The sequence below is a fragment of the Neolamprologus brichardi genome, chromosome 3 (genome assembly GCF_056152115.1).
Source record: "Neolamprologus brichardi isolate AB-2024 chromosome 3, ASM5615211v1, whole genome shotgun sequence".
Lineage (NCBI taxonomy): Eukaryota > Metazoa > Chordata > Actinopteri > Cichliformes > Cichlidae > Neolamprologus > Neolamprologus brichardi.
Window position 1 is genome coordinate 34,899,065 of NC_142106.1, and position 16,009 is coordinate 34,915,073.

Below are 16,009 nucleotides of genomic sequence, written 5' to 3' on the forward strand. Positions count from 1 at the left end.
TTTATGGAATACTCACACCAGCATCTCTGGTACCAACAACAATGCTCAGTTTGAACTTCAGCATTAACCCGTGTATTAGTCTCCAGTCACTTACAGCAAATTAGTAAGAAAATAAATGTATTTGAACTGTTCGGCGGGCCTGGGGTTGATGAGAAAGGGATGCTGTTAGATTCAAGGAGCTTAATAAGGTGTAGAAGCTTGCAGCCACTCGAGTCCGGTGTGCACGACTCACACTGGGCCTGTTAGGTTTGTTTCATTTGAATCCAAGCTTAGGCAAAGCTGGGTCTGCTGGAAAATATAGATCTGTGTTCCTCCACACTGTGGTTTGTTTGTGGAGAGAAGAGCATTTTTATTACGAAACAATTTAGCGGAAATGTAAACGCTACAAATGATTATTTAATAACCGTCAGCTATTTCCTCTAAATAGCATATTTTATTACCCTGCTTCTCCGTAAAGCATCTGTGGTGGAGAAGACCCGGGCAGCCAGCACACAATCTTCATTTCCATCTGAAGATGAGGTGCACTGCATATCTATTTAACCATGTCTTTGATGTGTAATGTAGTGTTTAGCCAGTCCCAGTCAAAATATCCTACACACCTACACTGGTGTTAGAGTTTGGACTGTTTTATTAAGTGTTATTTCTAGTAATACTGATTTTCTTTGCACACTTTAAGGAAGTAGCTGAAAAGAATGAAATGACAAAGACTGGATTTTTTATTTGGAGCTTAAATCTCAGAGTAGCTTTAGGCCTCGGTCGTGTTTTATGATGATAACAGATGTGCGAGGAAATAAAACAGATTTTCATATCATCACACAAACCACACACAATTGCAGAATAAAGATAAATATATCGGATGATAAATTAAACTAGCCGTTAAGGGGACTTTAATAGCGTAATACACAGCAATAGGTAATGGGTTCCTAACAGTGGAATGGCTGCTTTGGCACAGTTAGAGATTACTGGCTATGCAGAAATGAGTCTTTAGAGGCTGCTGAGTTTGCGGCTCGTGATAATCGTCAGCATTTAGTGTACTTAAGGATTGGGTTAATTAAAGTTATGCACATTTATAATCAAGTCACTTTCAAAACAAATGTGCGTTTTATAGTTCTGTGGTGTTTCTGTTGCGGTTATGTTGCATTTTATGTATGTGCTATATTAGTTGGTTGTAATTAAGATGGATGTAGCTACGCTCAGTGGTTACAGAAGTCCTGTTTTTTCAACATTTTCCCCGCTGTCTGATTGGTATTTTAAAAGTCAGGCGTGGATATGACAGTGAAACAGCGTGCTCATTGGTTAATCACTTATCAATCACCTTGTCTGTGAAGGTTCTCAGTCATCCAGGTCATCGTAGTCAAAGGAGCTTGCAAAGAAAAGCGTCTGGACTTCTTTAAGTTACTTGAAGACATTTCACCTCTCATCCGAGAAGCTTCTTCAGTTCTATCAATCACCTTGTTAGCCAATGAGCATATCCTGGATAATCAAAGACTGGATTGGCCGCTTTCTCATAGACTTCTTTACAGTCTTTCTTCTTCAGCTCTCGCCCCCTGGTGACCATTAAGAAGAATGCAGGCTGAAGGCACCTCGTCGTCAGTGTCACGTTTCAAACCTGTAACAGCCGATTTAGACTCATTCCAGTTGGACATGGAACTGGAAACCCCTTTTAAACCTACGCCGTAACCTTCCACGTAACCTGACATGCACTTCCCGGGACATGTAACTACACGCAGGGTCAGTGCACGCCAGGACGACTGAGCAGTGTTGAAGGTTATGGCGAAGGGTTAAAAGAGAGGAATTTGCTGACACGTTTTCATTTGGGACATTGGGACATGGTTGTTATACTCTTACTGAAATGTAACATGTGAAACAAACACCAACGAAGAGTATAACAATGAAGTTGCCCTTTATATAGGTTTGCAGTTGGAAAAATCTACACAGCCGAAACAATAAGAAATTAACTCTTTTATATAAGTTCACAGAACGGATTATTTTGCTATCACGAAAACGCCTGTTAGCCTTGAGAAACACATTGTCATTGTCTCACCTGGTGCCCAGGTTCTCTATGTGTGTGTGTGTGTGTGCTGCTCTCTTTTGTTCATCCTGCATCTGTGTGTACATAGCTCCTCATAGCTGCTAACACACCGCTGTGTTGCCTGGCTCACTGACATTACCTTGCGTACAGTTGAGTGGTGAAAGTTTGTAAATGTGCAGTTCCTAGTGTTAGAAATCCTTTATTTTGTGTGCCATGCTGTTTGCTCTGCTGAACAGTTTCTGTGTTACTGTTAACTGTCTTCTTTCATTGATGTAAGTCAGTCATGTGATTACAGCTGTGAGCGAGAAGCGTGCACAGTTAATACCATTTGCAGCAGAATGTCACCTCTCCTTGATCCTGGTTCTGCTGCAAGTTTTCCTGTTAAAAGGGAGTTTTTTCTTCTCCCTGTCAACAAGTGCTTGCTCGTAGGGAGTTATGTGATTATTTATAATTTCTCTGTATTATTGTAGGCTCTTTACATTACCATATAAACACCCAGCACTGACCTGGTGTTCCAGGTTTGCAGAAGCAAAGCTTTTAAACATTTTCTACAGTGTTATGAGTTTGCTGTTTTATTGCATTTCAAGTCCTTTAAACTCATATTTTTTTTACTTCTATGTTGGTAATAAAAGCCTGGACACCTTGAACGCAGCGTTGCTAAAATAAACCGATTGTGCACAAAGACAGCCTGTTGTGATGATGTCTATCATTATAATGTGCTGAAGTACAGCTAGCGTCATGCAGTAACTTTAAAAAATATTTATCTTTGAGCACAGGAAACTGAGACTTTGTATTTGACAGTATACTATTCAAACAGAAGGTCTTAGAAACAAAAGCCGTGCTCTAATGTAAACCTGCCTGAGAATAAAGGCTGTTATCTTCTGCCTGCTGAGTTAAATAAAGGTGCCAGACACTGTTTGAGGAAAAATGTTAAATGATTTTTCTACACATATGTTTGGTCTTTGATATTTACAGTTTTATAAATTCAGCGTCTGCTCACATTCCTTACCCGCAGAATGAGGAATGGAGATGCAAACACATGTAAAACATAACATTTTAAATACGCAGTAAACCGAATCTGTCTGTGTGTGTCTGTCTTTTTCTCTCCCTCTCTCTCAAACTCACTGAAAGTCAAATGTGGAGTGTCTTCGTGTTGCCCTGAATATGTCAGTTAACATTTTTAATGTCAAATGAAATCTCTTCTGGGCCATTTAATGAATTCATGACTGAAATTATAAGATCACTATAGCTTCAAAACTAGAGTAGCTCTCATTCACAGAATATTTTAACTGAGTGTTACACATTACACATGTCCAGTAACTAGAAAATGATTAAAAATGGTTTGCATGTTGGATTTATCCACAGTAATAATCTGTCAATGCTGTTTTTCAGGCCTACACGTGGCTGCAGAAAGAGATGGGCCCTGAAAGCGACCCAGTGGTCATTGTTCGTTATATCGGCTCCAGCCAGCTCTCCACAGACCTACGAACCCTCCTCCAGAGCATCTGTGAACAGATTGCATTAAACTACCGCTGCCTGATTCACTTTTTGCCTAACAAGATTCAGGAGATGAAGGAACTCCTGATCAACCTCTTAGGGGAACCGTCATTCCACAGGCCCTTGGTCATTGTCCTAGATGCCCTGGAGCAGCTCTCTGAAGCCGATGAAGCTCGCAAGCTGTGGTGGCTCCCCATCCACCTCCCTCGGACGGTCCGCATTGTGGTGTCAACGTTGCCCAATAAACACGGCATCCTGCAGAAGCTTCGCCACCTCATCCATGATGAGGGGTATTACGTTGAATTAATCCAGAGAGACCGCAAAGTCTGCAGTCAGACATTAAAGCAGCAACTGCTGGGGGTGAAGAGAAAGGTCACCTCAGGCCAACAGATCTATGTCAATGAGGCACTTGCCAAGTGTACCTTGCCAATGTTTGTTAACCTCATCTACAGGGAAGTAGTTCACTGGAGGTCACATAAAGATGTGGACGATAAGTCGCTCTGTTCGACGGTGCACGAAAGCATAGAGCAGTTGTTCTACTCTGTGGAAAACAAGTTGGGCCAACGATTTGTCTTCAGAGCACTAGGGTATATCACCATGGCCAAGGCTGGGCTAACTGAAGTTGAGCTGGAAGATATCCTGTCCCTTGATAACATAGTTCTTGGTGATGTCATTGTGGCAACTTACCTCAAAAACCCATTGAGAATCGCCTATGACTTGATTGCGAAGCTCAGAGAGGAGCTTGAGGGGTATCTGGTGGAACGTCAGGTACGGAACGTCACTTTGATGGTCTGGGCCAATAGGCACCTGCACCTTATTGCCCAGAAGCTGTACCTTAGCAATGAGGAGGACGTGCATCAGATGCATAGCCTCTTAGCTGAGTATTTTCTAGGGGCATGGTCAGGGGGCAGAAAGAAGATCTTTACCTATGATAACAACCATTTCACTTCCTTGAACATTTCTCATCACAAAAACCCTCACCATCAGCAGTCCCATGAAAAGACATCTTCTGATAAGTACTCCTATGACAGACAGACTCCTGAACAACCTTGGGTGTTCCAGTGCAACCTTTTGGAGCCTGACATTTTCTTTGTCAACCACAGAAAAATGACAGAGCTGGTTTACCACCTTACCAGGAGTGGGCGTACAGATGACCTCATGTTTGGTGTCATAATGAACTTCAGCTGGCTCTACACAATGATCAAGATTGGCCAGTTTGAAAAGGCTCTAACAGACATTGACCTAGCTTACAGTTACACCCAAGAGAAAGAGCTGAAGTTTTTAGCCACAACTCTCCGTAGCATCAAAGTAAAAGTGCTGAAGAATCCGGCGTCGCTGTCTGCAGAGCTGCAGCAAAGACTTCTGCCAGTTGTCACCTCCCTGCCTAAACTCAGACACCTCCTTCTGGAGTGTGACAAAGATGGCCCAAAGTACTGCTCTATTGTGCCTCTCCACTCCTCTATGGATGTTACTTACAGTCCAGAGAGGCTTCCTCTTTGCTCCAGCTACATGCAGATTGTGGAGATCCTGCCCACTCTAGCCCCAAACATAGTCCTTGTAGCACTGGAAGATGGATCTGTCAGCACCTGGGATGTAGAGAGCAGGCAACTTCTACGGCAGATCGACACAGCCAGATCTGTTGTGCTGGGAATCAGGTTAACCTCTGATGAGAAGTATCTGGTTGTGGCCACAACTAAAAACACACTGCTCATCTATGATAATCACAAGTCCTGCCTTTTATCTGAAGTTGAAATCAAGGGATCCAAGCATGCTGGCATCACTGGTGGCGTTGCTTTCATTAACGGTTTTACTTTATCTACCCATCATGCTTTGGCATGGCTTGAGGCTAGTAAAGATGTGAACGTCATTGACCTCCTCTATGGTTGGCCTTTGTACCAGTTCCACTGCTGGTATGAGGTGACTTGTGTCCAGTGCTCGCCAGATGGAATGTATGCCTTCTGTGGCCAGTACCTCAACACGGTCTCCATCTTTCATCTTGGAAATGGTGACAAGTTGGCCACTGTGACGTCTGAGTTTTCTGGAGGGTTTGTCAAGTCCATTCTTGTACTCGACACTCTCAGCCAAATGGTGATGATTGACAATGAAGGCAGTTTGTCCGTGTGGAACACCAAAGAGGTCACTAACCCGAAGCTGATGGAGGATTATGATTGTAGAGGGGATGAGACCGAAGTAGTGGGCATTGAGTTAGCGGAAGACCAACGTTCCATTCTCATTTGCAAGGCTCGAAGTATAGAGGTGCTGGACACAAAAGTATGGAAGATGGTAGAAAAGTTTAAAGCCAAACGTAGTGAACGCTTTGTTGCTGCTGTACTCTCCAAGAATGGCCAAAGCATTGTGGCCTCCATGGAAAATACCTCCTCTATCTTTGTCTGGAGGAGAGACAGTGGACAGTGCATGGCTAGCCTGATTGAGATCTCAGGGGCTATCGTGAAACTCATCAAATCAATCCACCACAACTTGCTCCTTTCAGTTGCCAGCAGTGGAGTTCTGTCTGTTTGGGACATTGATATCATCACCGCCATGTCCAACATTGACAAAACAGGGAAGAAGATCCAGACCTTGCAGCTGTCTGGCAGAGAGGACTATGTGTTTACCATGGACGGCTCAGAAGCTGTCCACAAGTGGAACTTTAGCACTGGCTTCATTGAGACAGTCTTTAAGCACGAGGGCATAGTAGAGAACTGTGTCCTAACCTCCTCAGGGGATCTCATGGTGACTTCGGATGACAAGTCCAGTCAGTATGTCTGGCAAACCAACACAGGAGAAAACATCTTCCGCATCAATGGACAGAGAATATCACAATTGTTAATTACGCACAATGACCAGTTTGTGGTGTCCCTTTGTGAGCAGAATGCCTCCAGAGTGTGGAGGCTTGCTACGGGGCACAAAGTCTGCAACATCTTAGTTACCCTCCAGAATGCACTCATCACCACAGCGAACACTTTCCTTGTGGGAACGTCAAAAAACAAGCTTCTCGCTGTCAGCCTGTGGTCAGGCAGCGTATCAAAGAAGTTTGTCTGCGATGATGGCATTACCATTGTCAACTTCAAACTCATTCCCGACTGCCCTGACTGTGTAGTCTTCATCACGTCCACCGAGACAGTCTTCATCTGGAGCGTTGCAGATGAGTCCGTTTGCAGGAGAGTCCAGTTGCCAGCCAATTTCCTCAAAAATCTAGAGGACTTTCAAATCTCACCCAACGGGAAATTAGGGATTGTCTCCAAAGGTGACGAGAATATTAACGTCTTGGACCTTCACAGTGGGAAGCTCAGGCTTGTTCATGCCGCCGGTATAATTTGGCGTCAGAAGTTATCAAGAGATGGGCGTTACCTTGTATACATATGTTTCCGGAACTGTGACGAAGACGACGACGCGGGCGTTGTGTCCAACCTGATCGTGATGCGCCTTGCCGATGGCAAGAGCATTGGCACATGCTCGCTTTACAAGACCCCCACCTTCCTGTCTCTCTCCCAGCGAGCACTAAACATCATCATCGGCTTTGAGGATGGCAGCATTGGCACGTACACAGTAGTGGATCGTGTGGATGCTGCCCTCAAAATAAAGATAGCCACCTCCAACAGCCGCCAGATTGTCAACAATGCCTCTCAGAAGGTCCGTCCCAAATGCAGCAATCATTCCTTTAAGACTGTTGCCGACTGCATTTGGAGAGAGTCAACAGAGGTCTTTTCCAGGGACAGCCCCATCAACGTGTCCGACTCTGGAGAAGGTGAGTCGACAACACCTACGAAAAAGACTGAACTGCTGCAGTGACAGGTGGAGAACAGAGGAGTGGGAGGAGCTAAGGTGGGAGGGCAGAGACAGGCGACAAAGCTTAGAATCTCTGGGGTCGCAGTTGATTCTTGTTTACAGCCACGTGATTCAGCTGCAGATGTCAGCCCTATGGGTAGTTAATGGGCCGACCGGTTTTTATCGCTGCACTCAAGTTATGTATGAATTACTTCCAACTTACGACACACTTTGTTTTACGCATTAAGACTGTTAGAAAAAAGATACTGTTTTTTCAAAAGAAAACACATGTAAATCGTGTGAAGTATTAGTTTGCCATTATGTGTCCTTTTGCATTTGAAGAACAAAGTTATGATTCAGAAGTCTCGTTCAAACATTTACAAAGCCATTCCAGTGATCTTAGCCACTATCATCCTACCATATCTTTATTTATATTGTGCACATTAAGCCATACTGTTGTTCGTAAAAGAGTATATTCATGTTTGTATTAATATCAGGCTGTACTGTACAAAATGGAAGAACTATGAACATATGTACATGTCTCTTTTTGGCTGCTGCAATTTGTCCTTAAAAAAACTAAACAAAAAAGTTATGTTGTGCTTAATGCAATCAAAGTGAGTGCCTGGAATTTAAAATGTTCTTTATGTGCAGATTACAAGATTTATGAAAATGCAGGGAATTTGTACACACAGTCTACGCACCGTTGCATAATACTTGCATTGACGCCAGATGTGAACGATCAGTGTACTGGTCAACAACGCGGGAGATGGAAGGCATTGCTCTCTGTAACGATAGTTGTAGAAATTTCTTGGAACAGTTTACGTAAATTGGATGTGAATTTGCCTGCAGTTCCATCAGTTTGTCTGCTGTTCGTTTTTTAAGGGAAACACCACTATTGAGCATAAAAGTAGCATAGCACCATGCACATTCACGCCTTAACCAGTGTATTTGCTTTAGGCTTAGTGGCGTTTGTTCAAGTGTTTCAGTGTTAAAGAAAAGAGTGATTAGCCCAATGTTTCTCTGAAACAGCTCGGCCGTGTGAATATATTTAGAAGTGTAGGCTGTAGGTGGAAGCACTTTATAAGTGGTTTTTGTGAGAAATTATTAGATTTATTCATATGAGACGTATAAATTGTTGAAAGTGATCTAGGTTTGTCTTAAGATTTATCTACAGAAAGACACAAGCTATTCAGGCACTTGCAGGCTACAGCGGGCTCACTTGAAATGCTAGTCTCTTCATATGTGCCTGGTATCATTACAAATGTCGATGCTGTCGTTTTAGCAGCTGACGTCATAGTGGAACAGCTTTGGTAATCAGTGGTATTAAATATGGGTCGGTATTTGACATTGTTTGTCACCCTGTGTAAAAACTTTGGACAAGACACTGAAGATTGTGAATGTGGAGGAAAAATGTATCTTGTGGTGGATATTTCAGCACAGATGTAAAGCAGAAGTTACATTTTAAATGTACATTTTTAAGTTGGACTTCCTGCATTTATTTCAAATTGCGTGCCACGTTGACACCGTTACATTTTTCTTACACATTCACCAACTTTAGTTGTCATGCTGTGTTTTTTTTCCACAACTTTTCAGAAGGTGATTTCTAAATTGTTTCTGAGCTCTATTAAAGTCATTCTAGGAGAAAATCTCACCACTCAGCAGCCATCTTGCTAACACCTCCGGGCCCTTAAAACAAGTGCTAACAAGACCAACCCCTTATCTAAGTAAGTGGAGAGAGACCCATTACTTTAATCCTGTTGAAGCCACTTCAGCCAAAATGGGATTTGTATCCTGTCTGCAGTAACTTTTATGTGGTCCAAGGTGCCTGGGACCTTCCAACCCGTATGTTGAAAGCAGGGAGGGGAGCAGCAACACCTTAACAGAGCAGACTGAGCACCAGTGGCATTAAACAGAGTTGGCCAATAGTGGGTTGCAAAGAATCTTGCAGATGCAATAGCACACCCTAACTGAAGGCTACTTTCAGCCACTCCTTTATTCAAACGGGGTCCCAGCGTGTAGTTCCACATATTTGATTTGGCAGATTTTTATACTGGCAACCGCTGAGGCATTTTTGTCTCCTCCCAGGATCAAACTAGGGGTCTTTCGCTTGTTAGAAAAAAGTGTAAAGTACCACACTATGGAGCCACTTATTGAATTTTGCACATAGGATGGTCAGAAGAGAATCAGCTGATCCATCAAATTATGCCCATTTTCAGTGATCACCTGCAACAGCAGTTACAAAGTTTAGTGACTTTGCTTTTACTAAGTTTGCACAACTTTATGGCTCAGTCTTGAGTGCCAATATGAGCAACAGCTCTGGATCATTCTGAGAGAGCACACACAAAAGTATTGGACAGCAGCTCTTAATTTTCAGCATTTATGAAAGATTGAGTCTTGAAGAGCTCACTGAATTTGAGTGTGGTGCTGTAGTAGGATTCCACTGTTTCAAAAAATCTGTAAAACTTCCTAGATATTAGACCATCAGTTGTAAGTGTGGGCGGGAATGAGGAGTTTAGGGAACCCCAGCAGCACAGGCAGGAAGTGGCAGACTACCTAACAATAAAAAGCATGGTTGTTAATTGAGCTCCAAACCTCCTCTGGCATTAACGTCGGCACAAAAACTGTGTGCTGGGAGCTTCTTCGCATGGGTTTGCATGGCTGAGCAGCTCCCGTCGCTGTAGCGTGTTGCTGGCTCAGTACTTTCGTCCACGTAGCGTATTTCCAGCTTCTGCTGCAGCTCGTTGGAGAGGTGGGAAGCACGGCCATCTTTAAACATTCGTGTCTCTCTCTGATCTTTTTGACCCTTGCTCGATAAATGGAACCCTGATAACATTATGACATGTTAAAACTGTTGAGATCAGCTGACAGTCTGAAGGAATATTGGAACATCTTTGAGCTCGTACCTTGCAGGTGCCATGGGTGGTTTTTCTTTTTTCTCTTTTCAAAGCATGACTGTAATTGAATTTGTCTCAAGCAGTGTTGAGCTGTGGTGAGTCCAAACTTTACCGAGGCATGACAGAAACAAAAAACACACACTCTCACTTTGACATATACTTTTTAAAGGGCTATTCCATCTTATTCTATGTTTACCAGTTTTGAAGAGTTAAGATAAAGGCCCTTGGATAATTTCAAACTAAGTAGCAGCACCAAGCTTTAAAACACTTTATTTCCCTCCGACTCAAGACTTTAAAAAAAGATATTCTTTCAAGTAATTTGCCAAAGTCCCGATTATAGTTTGTGATTTACTTTTGTTGTTTCTGAGGCTTGTACTGTAATTATATTGTTACCAAATTGTTTCAGTGTTCGACTGTGATTATGTTTATGATAGAGAAAAACTTGCTATCTTTGCTAAAGAAGTTTAAAAAAAATAAAATATAAAATATATCGGAATGCCAGTTTAAGAGTATATTTGAATGTGTCCATATGGAAGCCAGTAAAATGGTATTATTGTATGTTAAGTAACTTGAATGACTTTTAATAACTTACATGTTTGCAACTCATAGTTGACATACTGGTAATGAATGTTTCTATGTATTCTTATCGTCAGGACTGACTTACCTGTTTAGAGATTTATATTTTCATAAATGTTGTACTTACATTTTGTTACAGAGTTGTTTAACTGGAAATTCAAAGAGAAAAAGAAACTTATGTCTGAAGCAATATGAACCTAGTGTGTATGCATTGTTTGTATGAAAATTTTAATGTAATAAAATGGTTCACTTTTTGCCTCCACGCTGCCACCGCCTCTGGCCTTTTCTTTCGTTTTTCCTTCTGCAACTAGAGGTTGCTGGACCACATTGTCATCGAGTTTCTTCTTTTAGAAATGAAAGCGTTCTTCTTGTGTGTCGAGAGATTCTCTGCTCAGCTCATTCCTGAAGTGCTGTAAATGAAGTTGCAGAGCATGCTGTGAAACAGGAAATTCATGAAGGTTTGGTTTTTTTTTCCCCCGGAGAGCCAGAAAACATTGACAGAGCTGACAGCCTTAAACACACACACACGGAACCGAGCTGTAAAATCATTTGATAGGTCAGTAATTGCTCTTCTGCACACGATGCCCAATGCCAGACAAGCGTGGCGAATATCTCTCCAACGCCGGCTGACGTTGTCATTGTAATTAGGCGAAGCGTGTGCGGTGCACCTGTACGCTGCCCTGCACATGCACACAAACCTGCACCGTAAACACATCCAGGATCAACCCGTGATTAGCCAATAAAATCCTGTTGCTTTGGGCTACCATTTTAATTTCCCAGTGGTCTAACTCTAAGCAGATCCGTGTGTGTGACTTTGTGTGTGTGTGTCCTGTCTCCACAGCAACATCAGGTCCACAGCAGTCACAGGCTTGGCCACGCCTCCTATTGTAATGACGGTGAGCTCATGTCTGTTGGCTGTTGGGGCTGCTTCCAGTCATTAGGACAACAAGGGCTTGACTATCGCTAGCACATTCCACCTGCAGAGCCACACAGGCCTATAATTACACCACTTTGTTTGTTCAGTGGGAGGTCTCTGCAGGTCACATGGTGCACCGATGTGTGCGCGTGCATGCATGTGTGTCCTACAGTAGATACAGTTTGTCATTACCTTTTATTTGCCCAGCCCTATAAATAGCCACTTCACTGTCAGCAGCATTGAGCCCTCCTTTTTGTCATCCTTGTATTTTTTCAAGTGTGACCTGTATTTCCTGTGATGGGAAAGCCTGTGACTCACCCATATCTTCCCCTCTCCCCCTCCCTACAGGTACACTGTGGCACACCAGATAAACCAGCCACAACTAAACACTTTAACCCCACGGGCACCTGAAATTTAAGCAAACTCTGCTTAAAAAGAAAAGAGAGAAAAAAAACCTGAATCCTATGGTTGTAAGATGCTTTGTATTTGCCTAACTAAAAGCTTTTCGCCAAATACGGGGTGTTTGCACAGGGAGATCACATCAATTTTGTGCCAGTTGCGGGCAAATATTGTATCTGCGAGGAGAGTTACGATGAATCCCATCAATGGAGCGCGACCGCTCATCTCTCATTATCTCGTATTCTCTCCTCTCATCAGCCCGTTGCAGAAGCGCCAAACTTCAGTTACAACTACCAACAAGCCCTGACCTAGTTCCTCTGAAGCACGCCGGGAGCAGAGACGTGTGAGGAAGGTGCTCCTCTCCGAGTCTGCACCTCTGTTTCCATTCCAGGTGAACAGCTGGAAATGGGAGATGTTCGAGGAGCTGTTTGCTCGTGACAGGTTAAAGAGATTACAGTGTCTGCCGTGTGCTGCAGCATTTAGGGGAGAGTTGATGTGATCACAGAAGAGAAAGTCAGACATTATATGGGGTGGACAGCGATCTTCATTTACTAATTGTTCTTATTTTTCTTCTGTTTTCTTGCTTTATATCAGTTGGATCAGTGACAAAATTTAGGAGGCAAACGCTGGTCTAGCCGTGACTCAGTTCATGTCAAAGTCCATGTACGTTTCTGCAGACTGACACGTCACGCCCAACAATGAGGATATTCAACAGTGTTTGACATGGGATCAAAGCTTTCTGAAACTGCAGAAGTGACTAAGCTTTAATAAGTGTTGTTGTTTTGGCAGGAGAAAAGGTCAAGACCACAAAGTCGGGGTTTCTGAAACCATGAATATTTGCCTTTAGAAAGCCCAAAGCTGAATCCTTGACCTTGGAAACAGCAAGGGAGAAAAACATCGGACCACATTTAGTAGCTTTTTACGCAGATACTAAAGGTGGTGGAACAGTTTTAATAGCGTGGCATGAGCTATTTTAGAAACGCAATGAAACATAAGTATTTTTTTTAGGTTAAAACAAAATCTTGCTGTAAGAATATAGGCATTTAAATGTTACGTAAAGTATTTGAAAGTTGAGAGAAATACATGTCTTAGGTGTATCTTGGTAGTAGTGGGTTGGGACCTTTTTCCTTCAGGACTACCTTCATTCTTTGTGGCATAGATTCAACAAGATGCTGGAAACGTTCAGGGATTTTGGTCCACGTTGACATGATAGCATCATCTTTAATGCCAGTCTTCCCGTCTGCAAACAGTGAGCCCAGCACAAACATGCTCTGTTGGATCTGGTGACTGTGGAGGTTACTTAAGTACAGAGAACTCATTGTCCTGTTTAAGAAACCAGTTTGACTTTTGTGACTTAGCGTGCTATCCTGCTGGCAGCAGCCATCACAACATGGCTACACCCTTACACCACGAGCAGCCTGAACCATTAATACAAGTCAGAATGGATCCATGCTTTCATGTTGCCAAATCTTTACTCTACCTGGATGTTGCAGCAGAAATTGAGACTCAACAGACCAGGCGACATTTTTCTAAACTTCTGTTGTCCAATTTTGCTGAATCTGTGCAAACTGTAGCTTCAAGTTTTCTCTCCCTAGCTAACAGGAGCAGCGTGTGGTCTTCTGCTTTTTGTAACCAATCAGCTTCAGAGTTCAACATGTTGTGCATTCACAGATGCTCCTCTGCATAGGAGTGGTTATTCGACTGTCTCATTCCTATCAGCTCAAAGCAGTCTGGCCGTTCTGCTCTGACCTCTGACATCAACAAGGTATTTTCTCCCAGAGAACCGCCCCTCACTGGATATTTCCTCTTTCTCAGACCATTCTCTATAAACAGAGATGGTTGGGTGGGAAAATGCCAGAAGATCACCAGTTTTTTGAACACCAGCACTAATAAAGCAACTTAAATCACCCATTCTGATGCTCGGTTTGAACTTCAGCACGTCATCTTGACCATACCTAAAAGCACTGACTTATTGCTATGTGTTTGGCTGATTAGACATTTGCATTAACAAGCAGTTGAACAAGGGTATCTATCAAAGTGTCCATTGAGAAGAGAATCTCTCAGAACCCCATGACAAAATAACAACACAGAAGAAGCACAGCAATGATATTAATCGGCCTGCATCAAACTTTTTAAAGAAATAAAAAGGTGTAAACATGACAAGAAGTTCTTTACGGTTCAGCTTCATATTTAGCAGATACATCTGATCCATACAGCATAATGAATGAACTCATGTCCCCAAATTCTTTAAACTATCGACTTGTATTTTTTCAGCAACTTAAAGTCTCCGTCCATCCTTCGTCTGCATGAAACCTTCATTCTGCTCAAGAATGAAAGTTAAACATAGAAAACAGAAAGGAAGCAGTGGAGTGAAAACAGACGGAAAGTATTTATGCGGCACCACAGGCTGTATCTTTGAAAATGTCTAGGAGGGGACTACTTTGCATCCAATGCGTAACATTGTTGTCATGTTTTGTCTCTTTACCGGAATGTTAGATGTCACCCTGTCAAAAGCTGCCAGAGTGGAAAAATGCCTCCAAGTTTTTCTTTTCCAAAAGCGCACACACACACACACAAACACACACACTAGACTGCTGCCACTTAAGCCTTGTTCCACAATTAAAGGAGAACACCCAAAAGACCCTTTGTTCCTGTTATTACATTACTTTCTTTTGTAACACAGCTCCAATGAAGTTTTTTTAAAAAAAAGTTTTTCCTTTGATCCCTTCAAGGATGAACTTACTTTGTGCATCTGTAAACACTCAAACCTTTTTTTTAGTTGCATGTCATTATCAGGAAAGTAATTTGTCCCGTAAAAAGTTGCTCGTCCATCCTGCTAATAAATCAATATTTAATAAGAGTGTCGCTTAAGGATCCAGACCAACACACATATACATTCTTGTTGTTATTTTCCTGAGATTTCCTCTAAAAAAAGTTAAGATTTCATTCATTTGCACAATAATAAGTAATGTGAGAGTTACTTTTAAGCCAAACTCATCCAGGAAGTGCACTTCTTCCTTTTTCTTTCTTTTCTGGATATTTGCCAGGCTGCTTTAAGGGGAGAGGGAGTCTCAACTCTAATCACTTCCAAGTCATATGATCAACTGTGGTCAGGTGGTGGCTTGTCAAGCTGGTCGTGGGTTAGGTGGTCAAGACAGGAAGTCACATTAAACGTAAATCACATTCATTCCACTCAGTTTTAATTCCTTCACCCACAGATTAGAGCCACTTCATTAAAGCTTCATACAAACTTAAGCCACTGTGCCAGATATCAATATGTCTGTTATGATCTGAACAGAGGTGACTTTATTCTGGTACTAATCTGAATTACAGTGATGCTGTGCTTTTTAACAGAAGTACATAGCCTTTATCACTACAATATGTTCATGATTGTGATCTCTTAAAGCAAATAATTCTTGTTATTTTATGAGTCTTTATTTAAAGGTAAATTAATAAACTGTCAAAACTAGAAGAAAAAGAATTATGGGAATGATAAGAAAGAGAGGATTAAGAAGAAGGAAAATAGAAGAAAATGTATTTCCAATTTTGAAAATATGCTATCTGGCAACAGATTCACAATCCACAAAACATTATACATGTATATAGTGAATATATCATTACTAAAGTTATTTTATTTACGTGTTCTAATTTTAAAAGTTTTGATCTTGAGACACTGTTTCAGGGGTCAAATACTGCTTTTATGGGCATGTTTAAAAACTGACGTCAGCGTGTGTAAAAAAATGCAAAGGCAGGCATGCAAATAGATATTTAAATCAAAAACAAGGGAGGGAAATTAGTGCTAAAAAAAGACACTGAAAGAAATCACTATGCCAATTTATAGATATATTTTTTTTAAAAAATATAAGAATACTTTCTTTAATCGAAATGTTAGGAAATCTCGTGTCATTTTCTTGTAATCCATCAATT

General features: G+C 41.9%; 1 protein-coding gene across 1 annotated transcript in view; it reads left to right on the plus strand.

The window, feature by feature from the left end:
• Positions 1-11,024, plus strand: part of nwd2 (NACHT and WD repeat domain containing 2) — a 56,631-nt gene extending 45,607 nt beyond the window's left edge. The window contains exon 8 of the mRNA XM_006801721.2: positions 3,425-11,024. Coding sequence (XP_006801784.1) covers positions 3,425-7,321 — 3,897 coding nt within the window. The 3' untranslated portion in view covers positions 7,322-11,024. The remainder of the gene's footprint in view (positions 1-3,424) is intronic.
• The last annotated feature ends 4,985 nt before the right edge of the window (positions 11,025-16,009 follow it).